Source organism: Pygocentrus nattereri, chromosome 6, assembly GCF_015220715.1.
Source record: "Pygocentrus nattereri isolate fPygNat1 chromosome 6, fPygNat1.pri, whole genome shotgun sequence".
Lineage (NCBI taxonomy): Eukaryota > Metazoa > Chordata > Actinopteri > Characiformes > Serrasalmidae > Pygocentrus > Pygocentrus nattereri.
Window position 1 is genome coordinate 2,402,990 of NC_051216.1, and position 24,246 is coordinate 2,427,235.

General features: G+C 42.3%; 2 protein-coding genes across 3 annotated transcripts; one reads left to right on the forward strand and one right to left on the reverse strand.

Annotated features, from left to right (window-relative positions):
- On the reverse strand, positions 1-23,318 carry LOC119261567 (zinc finger protein 850-like). The gene is made up of 4 exons (XM_037539114.1): positions 23,193-23,318; positions 20,560-21,560; positions 16,728-17,431; positions 1-1,433 (listed from the first exon to the last, which is right to left on the reverse strand). The coding sequence occupies exons 2-4, from the start codon at positions 21,415-21,417 to the stop codon at positions 530-532; spliced, it is 2,466 nt and encodes an 821-aa protein (XP_037395011.1). The 5' UTR covers positions 21,418-21,560; positions 23,193-23,318; the 3' UTR covers positions 1-529.
- On the forward strand, positions 5,376-13,582 carry LOC108412656 (gastrula zinc finger protein XlCGF26.1-like). 2 transcript variants are annotated; one of them, XM_017684779.2, is made up of 2 exons: positions 5,376-5,464; positions 9,667-13,582. In XM_017684779.2, the coding sequence occupies exon 2, from the start codon at positions 9,783-9,785 to the stop codon at positions 11,148-11,150; it is 1,368 nt and encodes a 455-aa protein (XP_017540268.1). In that variant the 5' UTR covers positions 5,376-5,464; positions 9,667-9,782; the 3' UTR covers positions 11,151-13,582. The 2 variants fall into 2 exon arrangements, with proteins under 2 accessions (XP_017540268.1, XP_017540269.1); XM_017684780.2 differs by having other exon boundaries at positions 5,408-5,608.
- Positions 23,319-24,246: the final 928 nt, after the last annotated feature.

A 24,246-nucleotide genomic window follows, 5' to 3' on the forward strand; every position in this document is an offset into this window, starting at 1 on the left:
TTATATGTAGAACCATCTGCATGTATCAATTTTTATTTGCATGGTGATAGAAATCCTTTTTGGTGCTTTTGAACTGTTCCAAGTTTTACAAAGTAACAACCTTTTTTGATGCTATACAGAACCACTTTTCTAACAGTTCTAGTACATGTAATTGGGCTGATACCTGATAACAGTATCTGTATCAATGCATCCCTAATTACTTGATCAGTCAACAAGCGTGAAGTTCATGCAGGTCTCTGCTGTCCAACCTGGTGATGACTCCAGCAGTCATTCTCAGTGACGTTCAAGACCTCCAATGGTCTTAAATGAACTTGCTTGATGCCTTGTCTGTGACATTGGGCAGCACGTCTCTCAGGGTAGTTTAGATATGAACATGAACATGGAAAAAGTCCTCATCTCGAATACAGAGGTCTTTTCAAGGAACAAACATCCTGTGTGTTCTGTGGAGTTTGGAAATTTAGTGAAGAAAAAAAAAAATACACAGGTAATGAAGGTCACATCATTCATGCAGCCACATCTAACCACAAAACTAATCATGAAAATGATTTGTTGATTCAACACACTCAGTCATTACAACTTCCTTCTTCGTGCATTTATGCATCTTTAAAGTATACCAGTGCCTGAAACTCTTGTCACAGTCTGAACAGTGATACGGTTTCTCTCCAGTGTGAATGCGCTGGTGACCTTGGAGATGATTCCCTTGAGTAAAGCTCTTCCCGCACTCTGAGCAGGCATACGGTTTCTCTCCGGTGTGAAGGCGCTGGTGTTTTTGGAGATTACTGTGTTGATTAAAACTCTTTCCGCACTCTGAGCACTGAAACGGTTTCTCTCCAGTGTGAATGCGCTGGTGTGACTGGAGGTGACTATGAGAAAAAAAACTCTTTCCACACTCTGAGCAGTAATATGGCTTCTCTCCTGTGTGAAGGCGCTGGTGTGACTGAAGATGACTGCGTGCAGTAAAACTCTTCCCGCAGTCCGAGCAGTGAAATGGTTTTTGTCCTGTGTGGATGTGCTGGTGTTTTTGAAGACTACTGTGCGCAGTGAAACTTCTCCCGCAGTCTGAGCAATGATACGGTTTCTCTCCCGTGTGAATGCGCTGGTGTTTTTGGAGACTGCTCTGTTGAGTAAAACACCTCCCGCAGTCTGAGCACTGATATGGTTTCTCTCCAGTGTGGATGCGCTGGTGTTTTCGGAGACTACCCAACTGAGTAAACCGTTTCCCGCACTCTGAGCAGTAATACGGCTTCTCTCCAGTGTGAAGGCGCTGGTGTGTTTTGAGGGAACCTGCATTTTTGAAGTTCTTCCCACACTCTGAGCAGTGGTGAGTTCCCTCCATGTCTGTAACTGTTTGCATTTTTCTGGAAACTGACAACATTTGCTGAGTAGTCAAGCTTATTGTGAATACCATGTACTCATATTTCAGCTTTCCATTTTAGTGACATATTCCTCTTGGTAGCACCTCCTGAAATGTGTGAAGAAAATTCTGTAGGAAAGTTTCACAAAAGAAGAATTAGGACACTATTTATTCACATCATTCATTTCTGGTGAAGAAAAACTAAAGAAATTTTCAGTGGTTCTGTCCCTGTTGTGGGGGGTGGGTCCTTACACCAGTAGTTCTGATACCAGTTCTCTGGGATGCCAGGAGGGTCCACATTTATGCTCCAACCCATCTTGCCCTGGGGGAGGGTGTGTAATTATAGGTGACCTGAGGACCAGTATGAGAACCTTTGCCCTACACTACATATTAGTCAGACAGTGGAGCTACCAGGATGGCATCCTGGTTGAGCAGTTAGAATCCATTTTTGCTTCAAGTTTTTTTTCCTCCTGCTTTTTCTATTATTTGGATTTTATGTTTCAACAACATAACATTATTAGAAGCGTGTTTGCTTCATAGTAAAGTTAATCATATTCTAAAATAAAAGCAATTACTCTTTACTAAAACTTGCATGAATGAACAAATATTGTTCAAACACTTCAAATAATTGGAGCAAAGTGCACTTTTTAGGACTTGTGTGAACAAGCATGAGGAGGCCAGGCATTAACTCAAAATCTGCACCCTTAAAAAAGATGGTTCTTCAAGGGTTCCTTAGTAAAGACAATTGTTCTATACAGAACCATGAACTGTTCCACCAAAAAAGGGTTCTTCTATTGTTACTTCACAAGCTTGACATTGCCATTGCCTGTGCCAGCTTGGTTTTGCTTCTTTATGTTTCCAATTCTTTGACTGTGAGGATTCACCCCCTCTTGCTTTTTCTTGTGCTAAACAATATATCTGATCATTGGACAAAATTTGGGTACATAAACTTCACAAACCAAAACAGTCAGCCAGCATGGCAGCAACCACTGATTTTTCTAGAGAACCATAAGTGGTTGTTGCCGGCTGCCCATTTTGTGCTGTGAGAAGTTAAAGTTGAATTTTATAAATACAAGCAACAACTTCATATGTACACAAAATAAATATATATATATATATATATATATATATATATATATATAAATAAAAAGATGGCTCTTCAAGATTCTTTAGGACATGCACTGATTCTATAGAGAACCATGAATTCTCAAAGAACCACTCGCATGTTAAAAGGTTCTACATATCACCAAATAGGGTTCTTCTACTGTTAGAAGCTTGACATTGTAACAGTAGCAGAACCTTTTTTGGTGCTATAAAGAACCAAATACAACACAATCAACTGAATCCTCCTCCCACACTCATCGCTTTCCAAGCATGTAGCAGAACCTATGGTGTCCGTCAGGTTTGCTGCCATCGTCTGTCCTGATATTGTTGTGCTTCTTCATGTTTTCTCTTATTTGACGGTGAAGATTCACCCTCTCTCACTTTTTCTTGTGATAAATAAAAATTCTGATCCTCCATTTGTCAAAATTTGGGTTCTCAAGCTTCTCACAACACAAAATGGTCAGCCACCACTGCCAGTATAAATAGTTGTATAAGGTTCTACATAGAACCTTTTTGAAAATGGTTCTATATATAGCATCATATATGGTTCTTCTGTTCTTACTAGCTTGACATCACAACAATAGCAGGGCACTTTTTGGTGATGAGCAGAAGCAGTTTTTCCATCACATGAAGCATTTTAAAATCTCCTAAGAGCAAGGAAATCAAACAATATAAATAGTCTACAACTCTTAAAAAAACATTTGTAAAAAAGCTGCAATTTTGACTGTATGTAAAACTTATAATGGACTAACAACAAATTTGTCTGTAGAGGGTTTTGTGTAAAACGTATATGAAACATAAAAACATTGTACGGTTTGTCAAACCCAGACAGCAAGACAAAAGCACATCAGACACAACAAATAAAAGGCCGCTTCCACTGAACTGAACTCCTCGCCACTCACTTCTCTCGCGATGAATGCAGACCAGCATCCAGAAGCGCAGACAGCTCCTCACCTTCATCACCAGAGCAGCTTCTGACCACAGCGGATCTCCTTCACTTTATTGAGCTTCGAGAATCACGGTTACAGAATTAGCGCCCCCACCTGGACTACAGGGGGACCATCCCCTGCTCTGTCCATCACACGAGCAGTCGCTGTCAATCACAAACGTTTTCAAGGTGGAAAATCATAAACGCACAAAAGTAAATCCAGAAAAGTTTCTATCGTGGAAAACGCTGATAAAATGGCCAGTGACTGCACATTTCCGAGCGCATGGCAAGCTGGACTGGCAACTCAGTGTATGATATTAACCATATTTTTACTGCGCGCCCTGCTGGTCTGGTGCGCGTTTAGCTGGTCACCCTAATTGACCAGCGCATACACAAACATGATGATCCTCAGCCATGTAGAGCAGTGGTCCCCAACCCTCCTCCTGGAGATCCGCTTACCTGCAGTTTAGTTTCAAACTTCTTCTTACATGCTGCTCAGCCCCTTATGTAACACTAATGCCTCTCTTCCATACCTCCACTCTTCAGCAAGGCTGGTAACTACTGATGTAGAGGCAGTAAAGGCAGTGAGGCAGCGTTTGGGTCCTACCAGAAAGCACGCCAAACGGCTAGAGGCTGGGATAAAGTGAACAGCGCTCCTGGAAGGGTTATCGCTGCCATCTAGTGTCCACAGTGGGCATAACATTTTTTTTTCTCAAGAGAATTAACTCAAGAAAATTTTCTGAGCTAACTCAGTTAAGAAAAAGTGGCAGGTCATTTCCCAGGCAGCAGGTATTTTAAACCCATTATAAACAATGTGTCCTTTGTTCAAGTCGGTGTTGTTTTGTGGACTCCACAGGTTTAAAATGATTCATGGCTGAATTCAAATTTTGTGTTCATTGAGCCGAGAACAGTAAGTTGACTTTCCAGTCCACAATTTTGGAGAAAGTCAAAGGCCCTTTTCACACGAAACAGAAGTGTGTAATCGCCGGTCTAAACAAGCTCCGCTGTCGTCTCACGGACAGTTACTCCTACTCACTCCGGTTCACCACAGAAAGGTGCGTTGCTCATTTTCGTCACAGTTGTGAAGATTGAAATTTCAGGATGTATCCAGAACTGAGGCTGAGGAAAAAAGGCTTTGTGGAAAAATTCCTTCACAGCTATCTGAGGACAATAACATCAGCTAAGGTCTACAGAGTGATACATCGATGGATGGTGAAAATAACTTTGACCAAAACGCCAGATTAGCCACGTTAGCTGGAGATGCTGAAACAGCTTGAGAACTGTTCCCCCTGCGGTCTAGGCGGAACGCCAATTGTATCAGCGTGGTTCCCCCTGCCCTCTAGGTGGGGGCGCATTCAGATTTTTGCCCCAACGTGACTCAGATCTGATGTTTTCAGAGCTGTGTGGACACAAATCTAATCTTTTCCCATCTGAATTTTGACATTTTATTCTGTGGTCCTAGATGGGGCAGTTGTGGGCTGGAGGTTAGGGAACCAGCCCTGTCACAGGAAGGCAGTACATGACTGAGGTGTCCTTGAGCAAGACACCTAACCACCAACTGCTCCCCAGCCGCTGCAGATAGTGCTGCCCACCGCTCCGGGCAAGTGTGCTCACTGCCCCCTAGTGTGTGTGCTCACTACAGTGTATGTGGTGTTTCATTTCACGGATGGGTTAAATGAGGAGGTGAAATTTCCCCATTGTGGGACTCTTAGGGTCTCTTAATTTAATTTAATTAAAGCCTGTAATCGGTGGAAAAGCAGCTCATCTCACCTTTTTTTTTCGTCTGGCTCTAATAATGAAGCTGAGAGCTGATCAGAGTTAATTATCTTCTCAGTGAAGCTCGTTCTGCTCGTTAGTTTATTTGCTGTTCATGATGCACCTGATTAATTCATGTGATGTTACTGATTAGGATGTGCACAGGCGAGTCTGCAGTCCAGGTGGGGGCGCTAACTGTACCAGCGAGATTCTCCAAGCCCAGTAAAGCGGAGAAGCAGAAGCTCCGCTGTGGTCAGCAGGTCCACGCCTCCGCGCTGCTACAGTGTTGTTGGAGGAGCCGAACAGGAGCTGCTCTCATCGAGGTAGAACCTGATTAACTCTTTATCCCAGTGTTTACAGTGTGTTCTTCATGGACTCTTGGAGAAATGGGTGGAGAGATGTTCGCTTATGGTGAAGCAGCCTTTCTCCAGACTGATCTGTTGGCTGTTTTGATGTAAAATTATAAGGTCAGTAAACGAGGAGCTATTTGTTTATGCTTTATACATGATTTACAGTAAAAGCTCCTTATTTATTTTAGTAATTAGTGCTCACCTGTGTGTGTTTACTTTATGAACACAGTCTTTTGTCATGTTCCACTGTTCAGAGAAACCCCTTTCTGGCTCTAAAAGGATGACAGGTGAGCACAGGTTAGTTACTGCAGTTAATGTGATGAACAGTAGTGTGTTTCCCCTCTGACTGATTGAACTGGTGCACACAAGCACAGAGAGGTGGTATCGTAATATTGTTAATAACTTGTTTTAATGTGCCCCAAATTAAATAAGGCAAAATATAGGTTCCAAATACGACATATCAGCATATGGATTTCTCTGATGTACAACTTGTGGTTGGTTAGTGTAGTGGTTAACACCTTTGCCTTCTATGCTGTAGACTGGGGTTCAATCCCCTGTTTGGGTAAACACCCTCCACTATACCAATAAGGGTCCTTGGGCAAGACTCCTAACACCATCTTGGCCTCCCTGTGTAAAATGATCAAATTGTAAGTCGCTCTGGATAAGAGCGTCAGCAAAATGCCATAAATGTAAATGTAACTTGCACTATATTTCCAAAAGTATTCAGTCACCCATCCAAATAATTGAATTCAGGAGTTCCAGTCACTTCCATGGCCACAAATGTATAAAACCAAGCCCCTAGGCCTGCAGACCGCTTCTGAAAACACTAGTGAAAGAATGGGTTGCTCTCAGGAGCTCAGTGAATTCCAGCGTGGTGCCATAATAGGACGCCACCTGTGCAACAACAATGCAGTGGTGTAAAGCACTACCACTGGACTCTAGAGCAGTGGAGACATGTTCTCTGGAGTGACCAGTCACGCTTCTCCGTCTGGGAATCCGATGGACAAGTTTGGATTTGGCAGTTGCCAGGAGACGGTACTTGTCTGACTGCATTGTGCTGAGTGTAAAGTTTGGTGGAGGGGGGATTATGGTGTGGGGGTGTGTTTCAGGAGTTGGGCTCGGACCCTTAGTACCAGTGAAAGGAACTCTTAAAGCTTCACCAAGAGATTTTGGACAATTTCACACTTCCAACTTTGTGGGAACAGTTTGGGAATGGCCCCTTCCTGTTCCAGCATGACTGCACATCCGTGCAAAAAGCAGGTCCATAAAGACGTGGAGCCAGTTTGGTGTGGAAGAACTTGACTGGCCTACACAGAGTCCTGACCTCAACCCCATAGAATACCTTTGGGATGAATTAGAGTGGAGACTGTGAGCCAGGCCTTCTCGTCCAACATCAGTGTCTGACCTCACAAATGTGCTTCTGGAAGAATGGTCAAAAATTCCCATGAAAGATGCAAAGAACCCTTTAATACCAAGATACATTACATTGATACATTACTCATGAAGTTACACTAGTCATTACTACCAGAAGTAGTGGATTTGCAGCAACACCTCACCTATAACTCAGAAATTCAAACACTGCTTCCTTGAATTTTCCTCAGAAGCCAGAGTGTAGCTGTTATTCAGTTTAAGGTGGAAGTGGATGTAGACTAACCGGCTATATGAAATGCCCCCAAGGATGACAACGTGATGACTCCACAGCCTGACTAAAGCAGTGATCTCCAACTTTAGTCCTGGAGAGCTACCTTCCTTTTTGACTTGTACAGAGAGCTGCTGATTATTGCAATAAAGAATGTCATAGATTCAGAGAAACCATTCCCAGTATCAAGTATTTTATTTAACCTAACATGCGTATTGGGACATTCATACTTTGAACTTTTGGGCAAATAGCTTTAGGTCTAGAAAAAAATTCCAAAAAATAAACAGAAAATGTCTTAGCAGGGAGTATTTTTGCAAAAGTCTTTTTAATCTGGATAACTTCAGGCAAAATGTTGTTTACCTCTTCTCCTACTGCAGGGTTTATCAACCTGTGGGACCCTCTAGCGTTAGCCTGTATTCAGGTGGAGGCAGTAGTTTGTGGTGGGCCGGTAAAGACGTATAAATAACACATCACAGATGCTAATTAAACATCATCAGTTTGAGACAACGCAGCCGTGGGGAGCAGTGCAGACAGACAGTCAGAGATGGAGAGGTTCCTCAGGGTGCTACCTTGTTCAACGTGGACCTGTCTCACTCCACCCATATTCAGGTCTGCATCGAACAGCTGCTCTGCTTCCAACCAACCCTGTTCAGTTCACTGCTGGTGCGAATGCATTTTATTATGAAATGAGGGAATTTGTCAATACAGCTGGTGCTGAACACTGTCAGTATAATCCGCCCCTTTTAACATCGGACTCTTTTCAGACTCTCATTGCACTTAGGTCATCCCTGCAGCTCGAACTGCAGCTGATAAAAATGAGAGACTGAAAATAATGTCTGCGTTTGATTTTTGTCTGAGCAACTGCGACCTGAGTAGTTAAACTCAAGCTAATAAACCTATGACAAAGAAGCAGATATCAAGTAAGGTTCATCATTATTGTTGACTGTGATAACGCTAATTCAAAAGCCGAAGTTTATTTTAAACAAGGAACTAAAACCTTCAAAACTAAAGAGATGTCTTGACATCTTGAGACCAAACAGTTACTTCTGTGGAAAAAAAAAAATGTAAAAACTTGACTTTAGTTGTCCTGCAGGCCGCATTGCTTTATAATTATGAACAGGTAGGTCTTGGAGTGGAAAAGTTGAGAACCCCTTTCCTACTGGCAGAGGTGGACGATGTACACAAATCATGTACTTGAGTTAAAGTAGAGATACCCAAGGTAAAATATTACTACAGTAAAAGTCCTTACTCTAGACCTCAACTTGAGTAAAAGTACTAAAGTATTTGCCTTCAAATGTACTTAAGTATCAAAAGTACTAAAAGAGTAATTGTGGCTCTGATGTCCTGTTATCATTTTTATAACCAGACTGGCTTCATGAACTCATTTCAGGTGAAAGTCCTCCAGCGTCTCTCTTGGTAAACCAGTCTTTTAATAGAACGTCATTAATTAGTGACGCTGACGTCTATTAAAATGATCAGAAGCACAAAACACTGAAGGTAAACAGTTTCCATCAGGGAGAACTGAGTGGCTCTGAAATCAAACAAAAGTTTAAGATTACTTTGTAAATTAGTTACAAGTTGAAACTTTTCACAAAGTTCACAAAGAAGTTTTCCTTTACTATATTGATCTTTAGGTTTCTGTTCATAAACTAACCGAAACTAGTTAATAAAATGAAAGTGTTTGTATGAATTCAGAAAAAAAGAAACATGCCAGTCACGACTGCATATGTGGACATATTTCTATATTGAGCTCTATTTACACAAAGTGAGGTTAGTTCATCATTTAGGTGACGTATGTGCTCCCAAAGTTTTACGCTGCTGTGCTGATGTTGAACCGCGTGCTGCACTGGGTCGGTATGACCAACAGGTCAAAAGAAGCTCAGAACAAAGTGACCGCTGGGCCCTGATTGGTGCTCTGGCTTTGCGCTTCTTTTATTTTGACATGTTATGTTTTTATACACACAGAAACCAAAAGGAACGACAGATTTCTTAAAATGTAGTGGAGGAAAAAGTCAGATATTAGACTCTGAAACGTAGTGAAAGTAAAAAGTCGCCCAAAATGGAAATACTTAAGTAAAGTACAGATACACAAATAAAAATACTTAAGTACAGTAACAAATTACATTTACTTAGTTACTGTTCACCACTGCCTACTGGACAGGAGAAGCTGCGCCGAGTTGTAAAGCCAACCGAGAAATCCTGCTTTGTGAACTGCCACTCTGGATGCCAACTTGGTGGCTCTACTGTCTGACTAGATCAGTGATCTCCATTCCTGTCCCCGGAGAACTGTATTCCTGCAAAGCCTAGTTCCAGCCACAGTTTGCCCCACCTGCAACAAGTGACTGACTGGCTGGAGAAGATGTATAAAGTTCAGAAAGGGGTGGGGTAGCTTATTAGATAGAGGTTGGAGCTAAACTTTGCAGCTAAGTAGGTTCCCAGAACCAGGTATGGAGACAAGTTGACTAAAGTGTATTGAAGGAATCCTCAAAACAAGGAAGAATCCTTAAATATTTGTTTGTTTGTTTGTTTTTTCCAGAAAAGACCCTCAAGTCTTCTCCTGCTAAAGTGACCTAGACCATTTAAATGGACCATCATGAACACATAAGATGCCACGAAGAGGAAGACATCACTGCTGAGACATTAAAATAGAAGATGGCATCCAGAAGAAGCTCCAGTACTCTACAAATGGTGTCTGGTAGTCTCCACATTAACGCCTCTTGCAGAAGAATGCAGAAAAGCACAGCCAAAGTGAGAACAAGCCACTGCTTAGAGTGTGGGAAGAACTTCAGAACCAGACGTATCCTGAAAATACACCAGCGCATCCACACAGGAGAGAAACCGCATGTCTGCTCAGAGTGTGGGAAATGCTTTAAAGACACAGGTACCCTCAAAACGCACCAGCGCATCCACACTGGGGAGAAGCCGTATGTCTGCTCAGAATGTGGAAGGAGTTTTACTCAGCTGGGTAGTCTCCTATCACACCAGCGTATCCATACAGGAGAGAAGCCGTATCGCTGCTCAGAGTGCGGGAAGAGCTTTAATCGACAGACTCATCTCCAGTCACACCAGCGGGTTCACACTGGAGAGAAACCATATTACTGCTCAGAGTGTGGGAAGAGTTTTAAAGACCGAGGTAACTTCAAAACACACGAGCGCATCCACACAGGAGAGAAACCGTACGTCTGTTCAGATTGTGGGAGGAGTTTTACTGCACAAAGTACTTTCCAAAAACACCAGCGCATCCACACTGAAGAGAAGCCATACATCTGTTCAGAGTGTGGAAGGAGTTATAAAGATGGAGGTGCCCTAAAAACACACCAGCGCATTCACACAGGAGAGAAACCGTATCACTGCTCGTACTGTGGGCGGAGTTTTACCCGACAGAGTAACTTCATATCACACTACCGTCTTCACACAGAAGAAAAAATGTTCCACTGCTCAGAGTGTGGCAAGCGTTTTAGTCGACAGAGTAATCTCCAGACTCACCAGCGCATCCACACAGGAGAGAAACCGTTTTACTGCTCAGAGTGTGGGATGCATTTTTCTCTACGAAATAGCCTCAAACGACACCAGCGCATCCACACAGGAGAGAAGCCTTATGTCTGTTCAGACTGTGGGAAGAGTTTTACTCAGCACAGCGATCTCCAAAAGCACCAGCACATTCACACGGGAGAGAAACCGTATCACTGCTCTCAGTGCGGAAAGAGCTTCACCCAGCAGAGTCATTTCCAAAGTCATAGGCGCATTCACACAGGAGAGAAACCCTTTCACTGTTCAGACTGTGGGAAGAGTTTTTCTCTACGAAATAATCTCAGAAAACACCAGCGTGTCCACACAGGAGAGAAGCCATATGTCTGCTCAGAGTGCGGGAGGAGCTTTACTCAACACAGCAGTCTCCAAAAACACCAGCGCACTCACACAGGCGAGAAACCGTATCACTGCTCTCAGTGCGAGAAGAGTTTCACCCAGCAGAGTCATCTCCGAAGTCACAAGCGCATTCACGCAAGAGAAAAGCTGTAGTACGTACTGCTCTTCAACCATCGGGATACTTTAAACTTGCATAAGTGCACCAAGAGGGAGATTACAGGTTGTGAATTGGGCTCTGGTGCATCCTACTTCTGTCAGTGGTCCTTGAGATTCTTTTACAACTTCACTGGGGTCTGTGTGTGACTGATTTCTTTGGACACACTTGTCTATATAAGATCTCGTAAGCAGGTTTTCCATCCACCATTTTTTTGTGAATTTTGAAAATGTGCAAAAAAGAGCCTGAATAGAAAGAGCTCAAAATTCAAAGAGACATCCAAAACAAGACGTTTTTATGCTAGGGCGAGTTGGAAAAGTTTGAATATCGCTAAAACAGAAATGTGAATGAGTAATGGAAAAGGGTTTTTCGAATAAATGATGTATCAAGCTGTGAGAAACAGTTGGCCCTGTAGGTGGTCCAATTGTGGCACATAGCTTTTCAAAGGTTGTTTTCAAGATTCTGAAATGCCTAATCAAAGATGTGAGGTGGACATTGTCAGGGTGGCACGGTGGACCATTGCTCGTCCTTCCTGTCATTTCTGAGCTGCAAACGATCATAAAAAGATGGCAAATGACTAAAGATAATTCCACTTTAAGCAAAAATGTCTCTGTCATGCTCGTTTCGATGTGCCTAACCACCGTAACCTACATCATCTAAAGTTTCTTTGCATAACTGCAGTGGATGGAAACCCAGCCATAGTTGATGGTTATGTTAGAATGAAAAGCAAGCCTTTAGGTTGAGGGAGTTGTCCGTAGACCTGCAAAACAGGATTGTGTCAAGGCACAGATCTGGGGAAGAATACAAGTTTTTGCAGCACTGAAAGTGCCCAATTGCACATTAGCTTTCATCCTTCACAAATGGAAGTTTGGAACGACCCACAGTCTTTCTTGGGTCTGGCTTCCCAGCCAAACTGAGCAAATGGGGACAAACAGTAACCAAGAACCCACTTGCCACTCTGAATGAGATCCACAGTTCCTTTTTGGAAGTGAGTGAAACTCATCAGGACAACCAATAATGCAGCGCTCCACCAATCAGCACTTTACAGTAGAATGCCCAGACGGAAGCCATTCCTCACTAAAAGGCACGAGGTAGGCTGCTGGGAGTTTGCCAAAAAGGCACTTGAGTGACTCTCGGAGCATGACAAGTAAAATTCTCTAGTCTGATGAAACGATTGGGGTGTTTGGAGAAAGCCAGGCACTGAGCATCACCTATTTAATACCATCCCTACAGTCAAACACAGTGGTGATAGCATCATGCTGTGGGGATGTTTTTTCTGTGAGAGGGAATGGGGACTAGACTGGATAGAAGGAAAAATGCATGCAGAAACATATAGAGCAATCCTGAGTGAAAACCTTTTTTAGAGTGTGCAGGATCTCAGGCTGGGGTGAAGGTTTACATTTTAGACAACAGCCTGAAGCATACCACCAAGAAAACGCTGGAGTGGCTTCAGGAAAACTCTGTGGAAGTCCTAAAGTTGGAGCATCTCTGGAGAGATCTGAAAATGACTGTGCACCAACGCTGCTCATTCCCACCTGGTTGAGCTTGAATGATTTTGCCTAGAAGAATGCGAGAAAATTCCAAGAGACGTTGCGTTGCTACTCATTATAGTATCTTGAGAAGTTACTGTGGTGGGAATCCTTGGACTTAAAATGACTGCACTTGACATCACAATGATGGACATGAGGCACCCACTAAAAGTTCATCTTTGTTGATTGACCTTATCCAGTGTTATTTTTTCTCTCTGTGATCCTCATCATAGATTTTTTCTGTAACAGTTGATTCGAAATTCTAAACATATTTTTGTTATAATTTGAATAGAGGTACAACTACTTTGTCAACATGTGCTCGGTGAGAGACCTGTGGAAGCATCCTTATTAATCATGTTTTGGTGGTTTGCATCCCCATCATGTATGTTTTGTTATGCCATCTCTTAATCTTGGCTTGTCTCAAAGTTTACAAAAAACATTTTGTGCAATTGTTTGTATGTTCATGTGATTTATAATGAGTGTCCAAATGTGTCCCATTTCTACCAAGGAGAGGAACATTAACATCACTAGAACTTCTTGTCCTACAGTGATTTGATACATCTCCACACACTTATTGAGGTTTTACTGAGTGTCACAAACCAGAAGTGTGGATTTGGGAGAGGTCACTTCTGTTTCTCTTTCTTGACTTCTGATTCTTCCATCAGTGGTGTGGGACTTGCTGAGCGAAAGCCTGCGGAAGTGATAGTGTTTATTGTCTGTGCCATGGATGAAGTATTTCTGCAGTACCAGTGGCAGAGTTTCCCCAAAGTATTCCTCCTCTGTGGGTCTAGAACAGCAGTTGTTATTTTGGCATTAACCTACCTTGACATCCTTTCTGCATTGAAGCTGTTGATGTAAAGAAAAGCAAATGTGAAACAACATGACCTGCAGTTTGAGTCTTGGCTCTTTGTCTCATTATTTTTATGTTGTGAACTCAGAGTAAATAAGGTAAGTCAAGTCATAACACTGATATGAAAAATGTGATCACATGATCCTTATGTTTTCCCTATTTGAAGACTGACATATGGTCACCTGTGGTTATATCTGGGTCCATCATTGTTTAGAGCTGTGGTCACCCACCCTGCTCCTGGAGAGCTACCTTCCTGTAGAGTCTAGTTCCACCTACAATCTGTCACACCTGCTCCATCTAATTAAAAATCAGAAGTCCTTGATTGGCTGGATCAGATGCATCACTGTTAGGTGGGCAGGTTAGATGCAGGCTGCAACTAAACTGCAGGAAAGTAGATCTCTGGGAAGAGGGTTGATGACCACTGCTTTTGAATTTAATATTGGGAAATCACCACTGCTTTCCTAAAATCACAGCAGATAAAGTAATTTTAGTGTGAACAATATAGTGATTCTGGTTTAGGTGAACAGGTCCTGCCTCATCATTTGATTTAAGGTTGATTTGTTGCCATCTTCTATTCTTTAGCATCCTTTTAATTTCACTTAAGTGTGTGCAATTAATATGGCCTCTTAGAAGCACTGAGGCTACCACACTGTCTGCCTCAGCACACTGCTACTCTGGTTAGACACAGTAGAAAAACTATTTTTCTCTTTGGCTGACTTCATTTATTTATTCATTTATTTACTATATTAACCTGCATTTGTCCAATGCAGCATTACAAAAAATGTTTTATATATTTCCTACGCCAGAGGTCATTACAAGTTTTTAAATCTATGTTGTTTCAGCAGCACACACTTCATTTCAAGTGCAGTCATTGACAAGAGCCTCATTACTTCTTAAAGTTATCTTAAACACTGTAGCAGTCCAAAATTCCATTATTAAGTAGTATCAGGTATAAATCAGTTTAATTGGCTGTCCAGTGTTCTGTCTGCTTTACAAGAGTCACAAGGCTGGGGTTGATTGGCTTCTACACACTCAAAAATGATGATACTTTAAAAGGTTCTTTAGTAAAGAAAATGCTTTATAAAGAAACCATGAACACTCAAAGAACCCTTTGCATGATTAAAGGTTCTTTGCATCATGAAAGCGTTCTTCATATTGATAGTGTGCTGTATATAGTTCTATGTGGAACCTTTCTGAAAAGGATTCTACACGATGTCAAGCTTATAACAATAGAAGAATCCTTTTCAATATGGTTCTACATAGAACCATCATGCAGCACATTCTTCATCAATGTGAAGAACCGTTGAATTGTGCAAAAGCTTCTTTGAGCGTTCATGACTTTATATATAGAACCATAGAAGTATTGAAAAAACCTTTTTTGAAGAATCTTCTTTAAGAGTGTAGTTGGGTTTTTCATTCTACCCAAACTGCTGGGTTGAGCCTGTTGGATCATTAGGTTGCGTTGTTTCCACAGTGCTGGCAGTTTTGAGGAGCACCGTTTCTGGGTTAGTGACTGTCACTGTAATAACCCAGACAAAGGGTTCATTTTCAAATCATGACTACACCAGTCAGAACAGAGTTGGCGAACAGCCAATCATCAGGCAGCAGCACGACTAACAGGAATCAGTAAATTATAAAATACAGATAGTGAGACCAATAAATATAGGTGTTTTAATAAATAGAAGTACACATGCTTTAATACTTTTAATTGCTTTTTTCAAGAGGGCTGGATTGATTAAGTATAATGTCTTTTTCAAATGCCTTTGGTTGGAAAAGTATTTCTTAGTGTCCGGACGCTAGAGGATAGTAAGCCACTATTGTGGTACCTATTGTGAACTTTCTAATGCTTTAAGACCAAAAGTATGGATGTGTATCATATCACTGTAGGGTAACAAGTTCCCATTTTTGCCAGATTTTCCAGTTAGCCAGAGAACAGAGATGTGGACTGTCTGATAGGAATGTCCCTCAGCTCTTTTCCTATTAAACAAACTTAAGCCCAAAGTCAAGTTATCTGGCTATGACACTCCCTTGGGCACTCAACATTCAAAACTCTAGGGTCAGGCCACAACAGAGAGTGACAGTGGGCTTTGTCCGAAGACCTGAGTCAGACCAAACAATGGACACTGTTGTAACTAAGAATCCAATATGGCTTTATTTGAGTTGGTAAGTGCCGTGGGGGAGACGTAGTTTCGGGGACGAGCAATCAGCAAAATAATAAAACAACTTATGATTCCAAAGCTAACTAACCTATACATAAAAAGAAGTACAAAAATGACCCTAACTTCCTGTTTAAAACCAGGAAAAAAAATGGAAAATCAAAACAAATGACACTCGTTCCTGAAAATTTAACAAAGGAAGCAGAGCAGACTGGAGTGGACAGTGCCAGACTGGTCTAGACAAGTGTTCTTCCAGGTCACGTCCTAGGGAGAGAACCCCAAACATCTCCTTTGGTAGTGTCTCATAGGAGGGCGCCAATCATGTACCTGCACATAATACAATAAAAGGATCCCACAAAGTGGCCACAGACAGAGAGAAAGGCTATTCCAACTAGGGGTCATAAGGAAAGCTCCCACAGGTTGCTCACTAAGCACACTTCAAGTATCTTTTCAAATCAGAAAAAAAATACAGCTATAATTTCTAATTCAAATGTTACAGCAAAAGCTGTGATGATTGAATACAGGACTGGTTCAGTCCTTACTACTGGATAAGGCCAGTCAGCAGTGGCTCACTGACATCCATCCTGGCGATGTCTGCTGCAGTCATTCTTCATTCAATGATCCTAAATAAACTCATTAAAATCACATCATTCCACATCCATGAACTGAGGCAGCATCGTCCCACCTCCCAGCAAAGCCTAGAGATGAACACTGAACAAGTCCTTGTCTACATACTAGAACGCTAAGGAGTAGTAATCACACTCTAAGCTCATTTTGTGGTGATCAAAAAAATAATAAGTGAAGAACAAAGAAACATACAGATAATATAGACATAATTCATGGTAACCTGGGGTGGTTTCTCAGTTTAGCCAGATAATTTAAGCTCAAAGTAAAGCTTGTCCAACAGGAAGAGAGCTGATGAGAGAGCTCCCATTGGATGATACTCATCTTTGGGCTTAAGTTACCTGGCTAACAGAGAAATACAACTGTGTGGAATCCCCCTTGGTCATAAAACTAATCGTGAAAATTTGACAAATTCACTTTTCACAACCGGTCACTCCCTTGTTGGTGCACTTGTGCAGTTTTAACGTATTACAGTGCCTGAAGCTCTTCTCACAGTCAGAGCAGTAATACGGTTTCTCTCCTGTGTGGATGCGCTGGTGTATTTGGAGATTAGCCTGCTGGGCAAAACTCTTCCCACACTCAGAGCAGTGAAACGGCTTCTCTTCGGTGTGAACGCGCTTGTGTATTTGCAGAGTGCTCTGCTGAGTGAACCTCCTCCCACACTCCAAGCAGTAATACGGTTTCTCTCCTGTGTGAAGGCGTCTGTGTTTTTGGAGATCACTGTGTTGGGTGAAGCTCTTTCCACACTCCAAGCAGTGAAACGGCTTCTCTCCAGTGTGGATGCGCTTATGTTTTCGGAGGCTGCTGTTTACAGTGAAGCTCTTCCCGCAGTCCGAGCAGTGATACGGCTTCTCTCCTGTGTGAATTCGTTTGTGCTTTTGGAGATCACTCTGCTGGGCAAAGCTCCTCCCACAGTCTGAGCAGTCAAACGGTTTCTCTCCTGTGTGGATGCGCTGGTGTGTTTTGAGTGTGTCTCCGTTTCTAAAGCTCTTCCCGCACTCTGAGCAGTGGTGATCTCTCTCCATGGCTTTATGCTTCTGCATCCTCCCAGGAGCTGCGTTACTGTGGAGACAACCAGGTGACGTTAGCAGAGTACTGGGGCTTGGTATAGATGCCATATCCTACCACTTTATCTCTCCATTTCAGCAGTGTAACATTCCTCTTGGTAGCAGCTTCTGAGGTGTTTGTAAAGGGTAACTTAAACTGTGCTGGAAGGTTCAGCAGAAGATGGAGAACAGGACAGCAGGCAATCCTGAAGAAGAAAAAACAAGAAACACTAATTCAGTGGTTCCTCCCTGTTGTGTCCACTACACTTTAGTCAAACAGTGGTCAGTAATCATCTAATAAAAGTTTTCTATTCATGAGTTATGATCGTTACTGGGACATAAGGCAGTTTAGCCAAAGAGTTAGGACTGTTGGGTGGAGCGTGAAAGCCGTTTAGGTCCACACCCTGTGAGAAATTCATTTAAAAACCTAATCAGCTCTGAGTAACTGGTAGGCAGTGTAGGGATCCCAGGGTAATCCTAAAGTAACCCTGTAGTCCTAATGTAATCCTAATGTTATATGCTCAGCTCTCTAACTGCTGCATAGATGTTCAAGCTCTAAGCTTCTCTGTTGTATCTTGTGATAAAATCTCATTAGCTGTGTTGTTCTCTCTTCATCCGAGGTCGACCAGAGGAGGATGGGTTCCTCCCTTGAGCCTGGTTTCCTCTCAAGGTTTCTTCCTCTTACTCCAAGGTCGCCTCTGGCTTGCTCACTGGGGGCTTGGACACAGATTTAGTTCCTTACGTCTATACAAGGACTATTTTCTTTTTATGCTTTTGATAACCCTTCCATAAGCTGTTTTCCTTCCATAAACTGCTTTTTTGTAAAGCTGCTTTGAGACAACACTAGTTGTAAAGAGTGCTATATACATACATGCTGTTGTTGCATTTTGAACAGGCTGTAGCATTTTTGTAGCTTGAATAAGAAAAAAATTCCAAATAAAACATTGGTGAATGTCAGAGTTTGTCAAAGTTGTGTAAGTGGGTTTAAGATGAAGTTTCTCCTTAAGGACAGCGGGTGAATGAGGCCCAATGTTCTTACTATTTATTTATGATCAATTTGTGCCTAACAGTTTTTTGTACAATGTAACGTATGACAAACAATGACACACATGAGAGCCTAGTTACCTCAAAACATCCTGAAGAAAATGATCGAAACCATTGAAAGGTTCTGCAGGTTCCTGGTGGTGTTCATACTGATGGTATACTAATGTTCTGATACTAGGTTAATATCACAGTGCAAAGGACTATAATGGTTTAACAGGTGTTCTGATTCCAGATGCATCTCATGCTTTTCCAATGGGATCTAAAGTTGTCCTACAGGAAGCTAGAGGTCTCCAATGGTATCCATGAAGTTAATTCCAATTAGAAAGCAAAAGCATCCGATTTAAATCCAAATGTTTGTTTTCAGCAGAGATAGTAACAGGGTTTTCGTGTAAATTGCATATAAAGCAAACAAAAAGCTCTTACTATTAAAAGAAACAGCCAGCAGATCAGTGTGGAGAAAGGTTCCACTCAGTTCTGCAAGGCTTAATGAAGAACATCATGAAAACAACGTAAACAGTGTTCTACCTTCATCAGAGCTGATCAGAGCGGAGCTTCTGCTTCTCCACTTTACTGGGGTTGGAGAACATCAACTGTAGAATCAGCGCCCCCACCTGGATTGCAGGGGAACCACACTGGAAACACGAGTCTGGTGATGCTGGTGCCTTTTTTATCCCACCCATTTTCCAACAAACTCCGCCTCCTGTGCTACGATTGGCTGATATTTCATAACAACAGGCTTCTGATTGGTCGATTGAAAAGCGGTAAGCAACCATACACACTGAAGAAAGATGGTTCTTCAAGGGTTCTTTAGTAAAGGCTATGGTTCTATATACAACACTGGACACTCAACTGTCCAGAACTAATCAGACAAAAAGCACTGGATAAATGAATTACTGATTAAAAACACACACAAAAATAAATAGTAGATTAAACAAATATATTCATGTGTCTTAAATAAGCAGTAATGGTCAATATGATGACAGTTTATTATTCTATGAACATGGTCAACACAGTGACCATGAAGGTTAAAATCATAAAAGATTCTTGCATGACAAGTGCATATTTTTTGTACTATCATGTAAAATGTATGTACAATTAAAGAGTGTCCACTGTTTCGAGTGTCCTCCCTTTAGTGCTTTGACTATTCTCAGTTCTGCTGGTCACAGTAAAGCACATGCAGTCATTTTAGACATAATCATATACAGGCATACATGTCTAATAAGCACAGAACCAGAACAACATACAAGTCACATAGAACTGTGGGATATTTACACTGCAGACACATACACTGATCAGCCACTTCACTGATTAAGTCCACCTCCTTGTTTCTACGCTCACTGTCCACTTCATCAGCTCCACTTACTGTATAGCTGCTCTCTGTAGTTCTACAGTTACAGACTGTAGTCCATCTGTTTCTCTGATACTCTGTTACCCTGTTCTTCAGTGGTCAGGACCCCCATGGACCTCCACAGAGCAGGTACTGTTTGGGTGATGGGTCATTCTCAGCACTGCAGTAACACTGACGTGGTGGTGGTGGTGTGTTAGTGTGTGTTGTGCTGGTCTGAGTGGATCAGACACAGCAATGCTGCTGGAGTTTTTAAACACCTCATTGTCACTGCTGAACCAAAATCATCGAGTCCTGTGGGCAGCGTCCTGTGAGCAGCGTCCTGTGACCACTGATGAAGGACTAGATGATGACGAACACAAACTGTGCAGCAGCAGATGAGCTGTCCTCTCTGACTTTACATCTACAAGGTAGGAGCATCTAATAGAGTGGTCAGTGAGTGGACATAGTGTTTAAAAACTCCAGCAGCTCTGCTGTGCCTGATCCACTCGCACCAGCACAACACACACTAACACACCATCACCAAGTCAGTGTTACTGCAGTGCTGAGAACGACCCACCACCCAAATAGTACCTGCTCTGTGAGTGTCCATGGGGGACCTGACCACTGAAGAACAGGGTAACAGAGTATCAGAGAAACAGATGGACTACAGTCTGTAACTGTGGAACTACAGAGTGCAGCTATACGGTCAGTGGAACTGATAATATAGACAGTGAGTGTAGAACCACTGAGGTGGACTTAATGAAGTGGATGATCATTAACAATAACCTAAACAGTGATCACAGAATCATATCTGATGATGACAAAGTCATGTATTCTCAGTCACTTTACCCTTAGTGCACTTGTGTATCTTTAAAGTATTCGAGTGCCTAAAGCTCCGCCCACAGTCTGCGCAGTAATAGGATTTCTCTCCTGTGTGGATGCGCTGGTGTGTTTGGAGATGAACCTGCTGATTGAAGCTCTTCCCGCACTCGGAGCAGTGAAACGGTTTCTCTCCCGTGTGGATGTACTGGTGTTCTTGGAGACGACTCTGTCGCGTGAACCTCTTCCCGCACTCGGAGCAGACATACGGCTTCTCTCCTGTGTGGACGTACTGGTGTTTTTGGAGGTTGCTCTGCTGGTTGAAGCTCTTCCCGCAGTCTGAGCACTGATACGGCTTCTCTCCTGTGTGGATGTAGCGGTGTGTTTTGAGAGTACCTCTGTCACTAAACCTCCGTCCACACTCTGAGCAACAGTACGGTTTCTCTCCCGTGTGGACACGCTGGTGCTGCAGGAGATGGCTGTGCTGAGTAAACCTCTTCCCACAATGTAAGCAGTAATACGGCTTCTCTCCTGTGTGGATGCGCTGGTGATCCTGGAGATGGCTGTGCCGAGAGAAGCTCTTCCCGCAGTCCGAGCAGTAATATGGTTTCTTTCCCGTGTGGACGCGATGGTGATCCTGGAGATTACTCTGCTGAGTGAAGCTCTTCCCACAGTCTGAGCAGCGATACGGTTTCTCTCCAGTGTGGATGCGCTGGTGTCTTTGGAGGTGACTCTGATGAGTAAAGCTCTTCCCGCAGTCTGGACAGTGGTGGATTCTCTCCTTGATAGCATTTTGCTGTGCACAACTGAGAGATCCATAAGTGCGGAGCGAGCTGGAGGAGGCTTGCTCGGGGCTTCTTCCGGATTCCATATTTTTACATTTAATTTAATCTCATCTTGGCAGTTTGATGTATTACTGTTGGTGGTGTCTATTGATGTGCATACGCCATTGATCTGTGTAGCAAGGTGGACGCAAGGAACAGGAGAAGACTTTGAACTGGACAGCAGTCATTTCTGGGAAAAAGAAAACAAGGAAATCTGTTTTCTGCACTTATTTCTGTATTCATATGTGGGTTCATGCCATATACTCCAAATCATCATACACAGGTGGTTAACAACTGAAAGTAAAAACGAACATACAGCTGTTCCACCACTCGTCACCAGATGTCTTTGCAAAAGTTCTACAGGTCACTGAAATTGTACTAGATGAATGGATCACTATGGATCCTGGAATATCACCATCCTTTTCTAAAAATAGCCTTGTTCAGACTGTGAACCCCCAAATCTGACTTTTATCATATCAATCAAGATACAAACGGGATTTGTGATAGTCTGGACAGCATAAAAGTACAACACATGGAATCTGTTTTTTGCAAATCAGATCCAAACCACACTTGAAATGCGAGTCTGGACACTCTGGACACTCAAATCGGATTTCAAATCGTTTTTGCATCACTCACAGCATGACAACTCAAACAAGTCATAATCAAGAGTGATGGAAGCGCAGGGATTCAAGAAGACCTCCAAACGCTGATTATGAAGAGAGTTCTGAAGAGTTTGGAGGTCGAGACATGGCTCTTCCATCTCTTCTGCATCTGCAATTGAAATCCGCATCACTAAGTACTTTCTGACATCTATCTCGTTACCACAGCAACCCATGTTTTGTCCAAGAGCTCATCAATGCCCTGATGCAGGTCTGGGAGGAGGTCCCCCAGGGCACATGGGGGCCATACACACTACTGAGTCACATTATGTCTTGCTGTGACGAAATTCAAGTAAATTGGATCAGCCTGTGATTTCAATTTTCAAATTTTCGATTTTCGGTGTGATTTTGAGTCTGGTTTCTACTGACTACCATTATGTCATTTTGTTCTCAGTGAATTATACAGTTTATCTCAGTAAAAACTTTCAACTTGAATCTTTGATTAATCGAGATCAGATGTGTGATTCAAATGTTCCCTTAATTTATTTGAGCAGTGCATCTAATTACGATTTCTGACCAATAGTGCAATTGTGAAATTTCACTTACAAAACAAATGGATTTGTTACCATGACTGGTCAGTTTGCGGAGCTCTGCCATAAGCACAGCTTCAACAACCGGAAACATTAGAAGAGCATCCTCAGTATTCCTTGCCATATAACAGCACATGGATCTCCTCCTGTTACCAGTGTCATATGACTAAACCTCGATACCCAGCTTATTTAAAATATCCTAAAGGAGGTTCCTCATAAATCTCTGAAAAGTACACAAATTTAGCCTGAAACCAAAATGTCTTTAAATCTGCACTAGACCATAATAAACACGTATCCGTTTACAGGTGTTCTGAGAATAAATAACAGCTAAATCATATATTAGATGTTCTCCTTTTGACAAACTTACCCAGCACAACATCATGACATCTCCTCAGCACCTCTGCTGAAAAACCCACAGAAACCAGTAAGAGTTCCTGCTGGTCTTGTACTGTTGTGGCTTTCCTGATGGGCTGATATCACAGTGTGGTGGAGGACTCTAATGGTTTAACAGATGACCTGTGGCTGATTCCAGACACTCTGGATGGTGGACTAGTGGTCTATTATGATCCAGTTCTCATTAAAAGGCCTTTTTTTCCAGCAGGAATATCTTTAAAGTCCTAAACTAGTCCCTACCTTCACCTCGAGCAGCTCCTGCTTGTCTCCACACAGACCTTCATTCATCCTCTCTGCATCTCCAACATCAACAACACTGAACAAGCGCTCTCATCTTCTGCTTCGCCGCTTTACTGGGCTTAGAGAAGCTCGCTGATACAATCAGCGCCCCCACCTGGACTGCAGGGGAACCACACTGGAAACGCGTGATCACAAAGCTACATAGTGCCCACAAACTCCGCCTCCTGGGATACGATTGGCCAGAACTGCACATGAGCTGTCCGTTGATTCGTCAGCTGAGAAATCGTTTACATCACTGCAGTAACGCAGTGGACCGAGCAACTCCACAGCTGTTAGTCGCTGTACAGATGTGAGGGTACACACTTTTAAAAAGATGGTTCTGAGTTCTGTGTAGAACCAGCTGCATGCTAAATGGTTCTTTACATGGTGAAAGGGTTCTTAAGACTTGTGGATGAGTTGTATGTGGTTCTATATAGGACTTTTTGCAAAGGGTTCAATATAAAAATGGTTCCTCCAATAGTTCTAAAGTCAGACTTGTAACACCAGAAGAACCCTTTTGGTGCCATACAGAACCTTTCTCAAAAAGGTCTTATATAGGACCATATTGTTGCTGTCAGAACAAAACCTTGTATCTCCAGAATGGTAACTTTACAGGAGAAGGCAAAACCATTCTTTACTTTTAATGTAAGTCAGTGGAACCAGATTTTTTTCCAAGTCATTTTGAGCTCTTTCTTTTGGTCCATCCATCATGAGAATAACACACAGTGTAAAGACCAGAAGGCATTTTCAGACATGTAAAAAACTGAAAAATGACAGTCAGTCTGAAGAACCCTTTCACCATGCAGAGTACCCTACAAGCATACAAAGAACCCCTACGCACTCACGAATGTTATACATAGAAACACTCTTTGCTAAAGAGCCCTTGAAGAACCATCTTTTTTAAGAATGTATGATACCAATGTAAAAAAATAACATGCAAATTTAGACTGTTGTCTTTAAATTCAAATCTCTAGTAGCATTAATTTAACTCCATCGGCTGCTCACCAAGCTCACA

Coding starts and splice junctions, on each gene's coding strand:
- LOC108412656 (XM_017684779.2), top strand. CDS start 9,783: ATGGCATCCAGAAGAAGCTCCAGTACTCTACAAATGGTGTCTGGTAGT.
- LOC119261567 (XM_037539114.1), bottom strand. CDS start 21,417: ATGGAATCCGGAAGAAGCCCCGAGCAAGCCTCCTCCAGCTCGCTCCGC. Junction 17,432..20,559: donor AGGGTAAAGTGACTGAGAAT/ACATGACTTTGT, acceptor ATAAAGTGGTAG/GATATGGCATCTATACCAAG. Junction 1,434..16,727: donor GGAGTGACCGGTTGTGAAAA/GTGAATTTGTCA, acceptor AATATGTCACTA/AAATGGAAAGCTGAAATATG.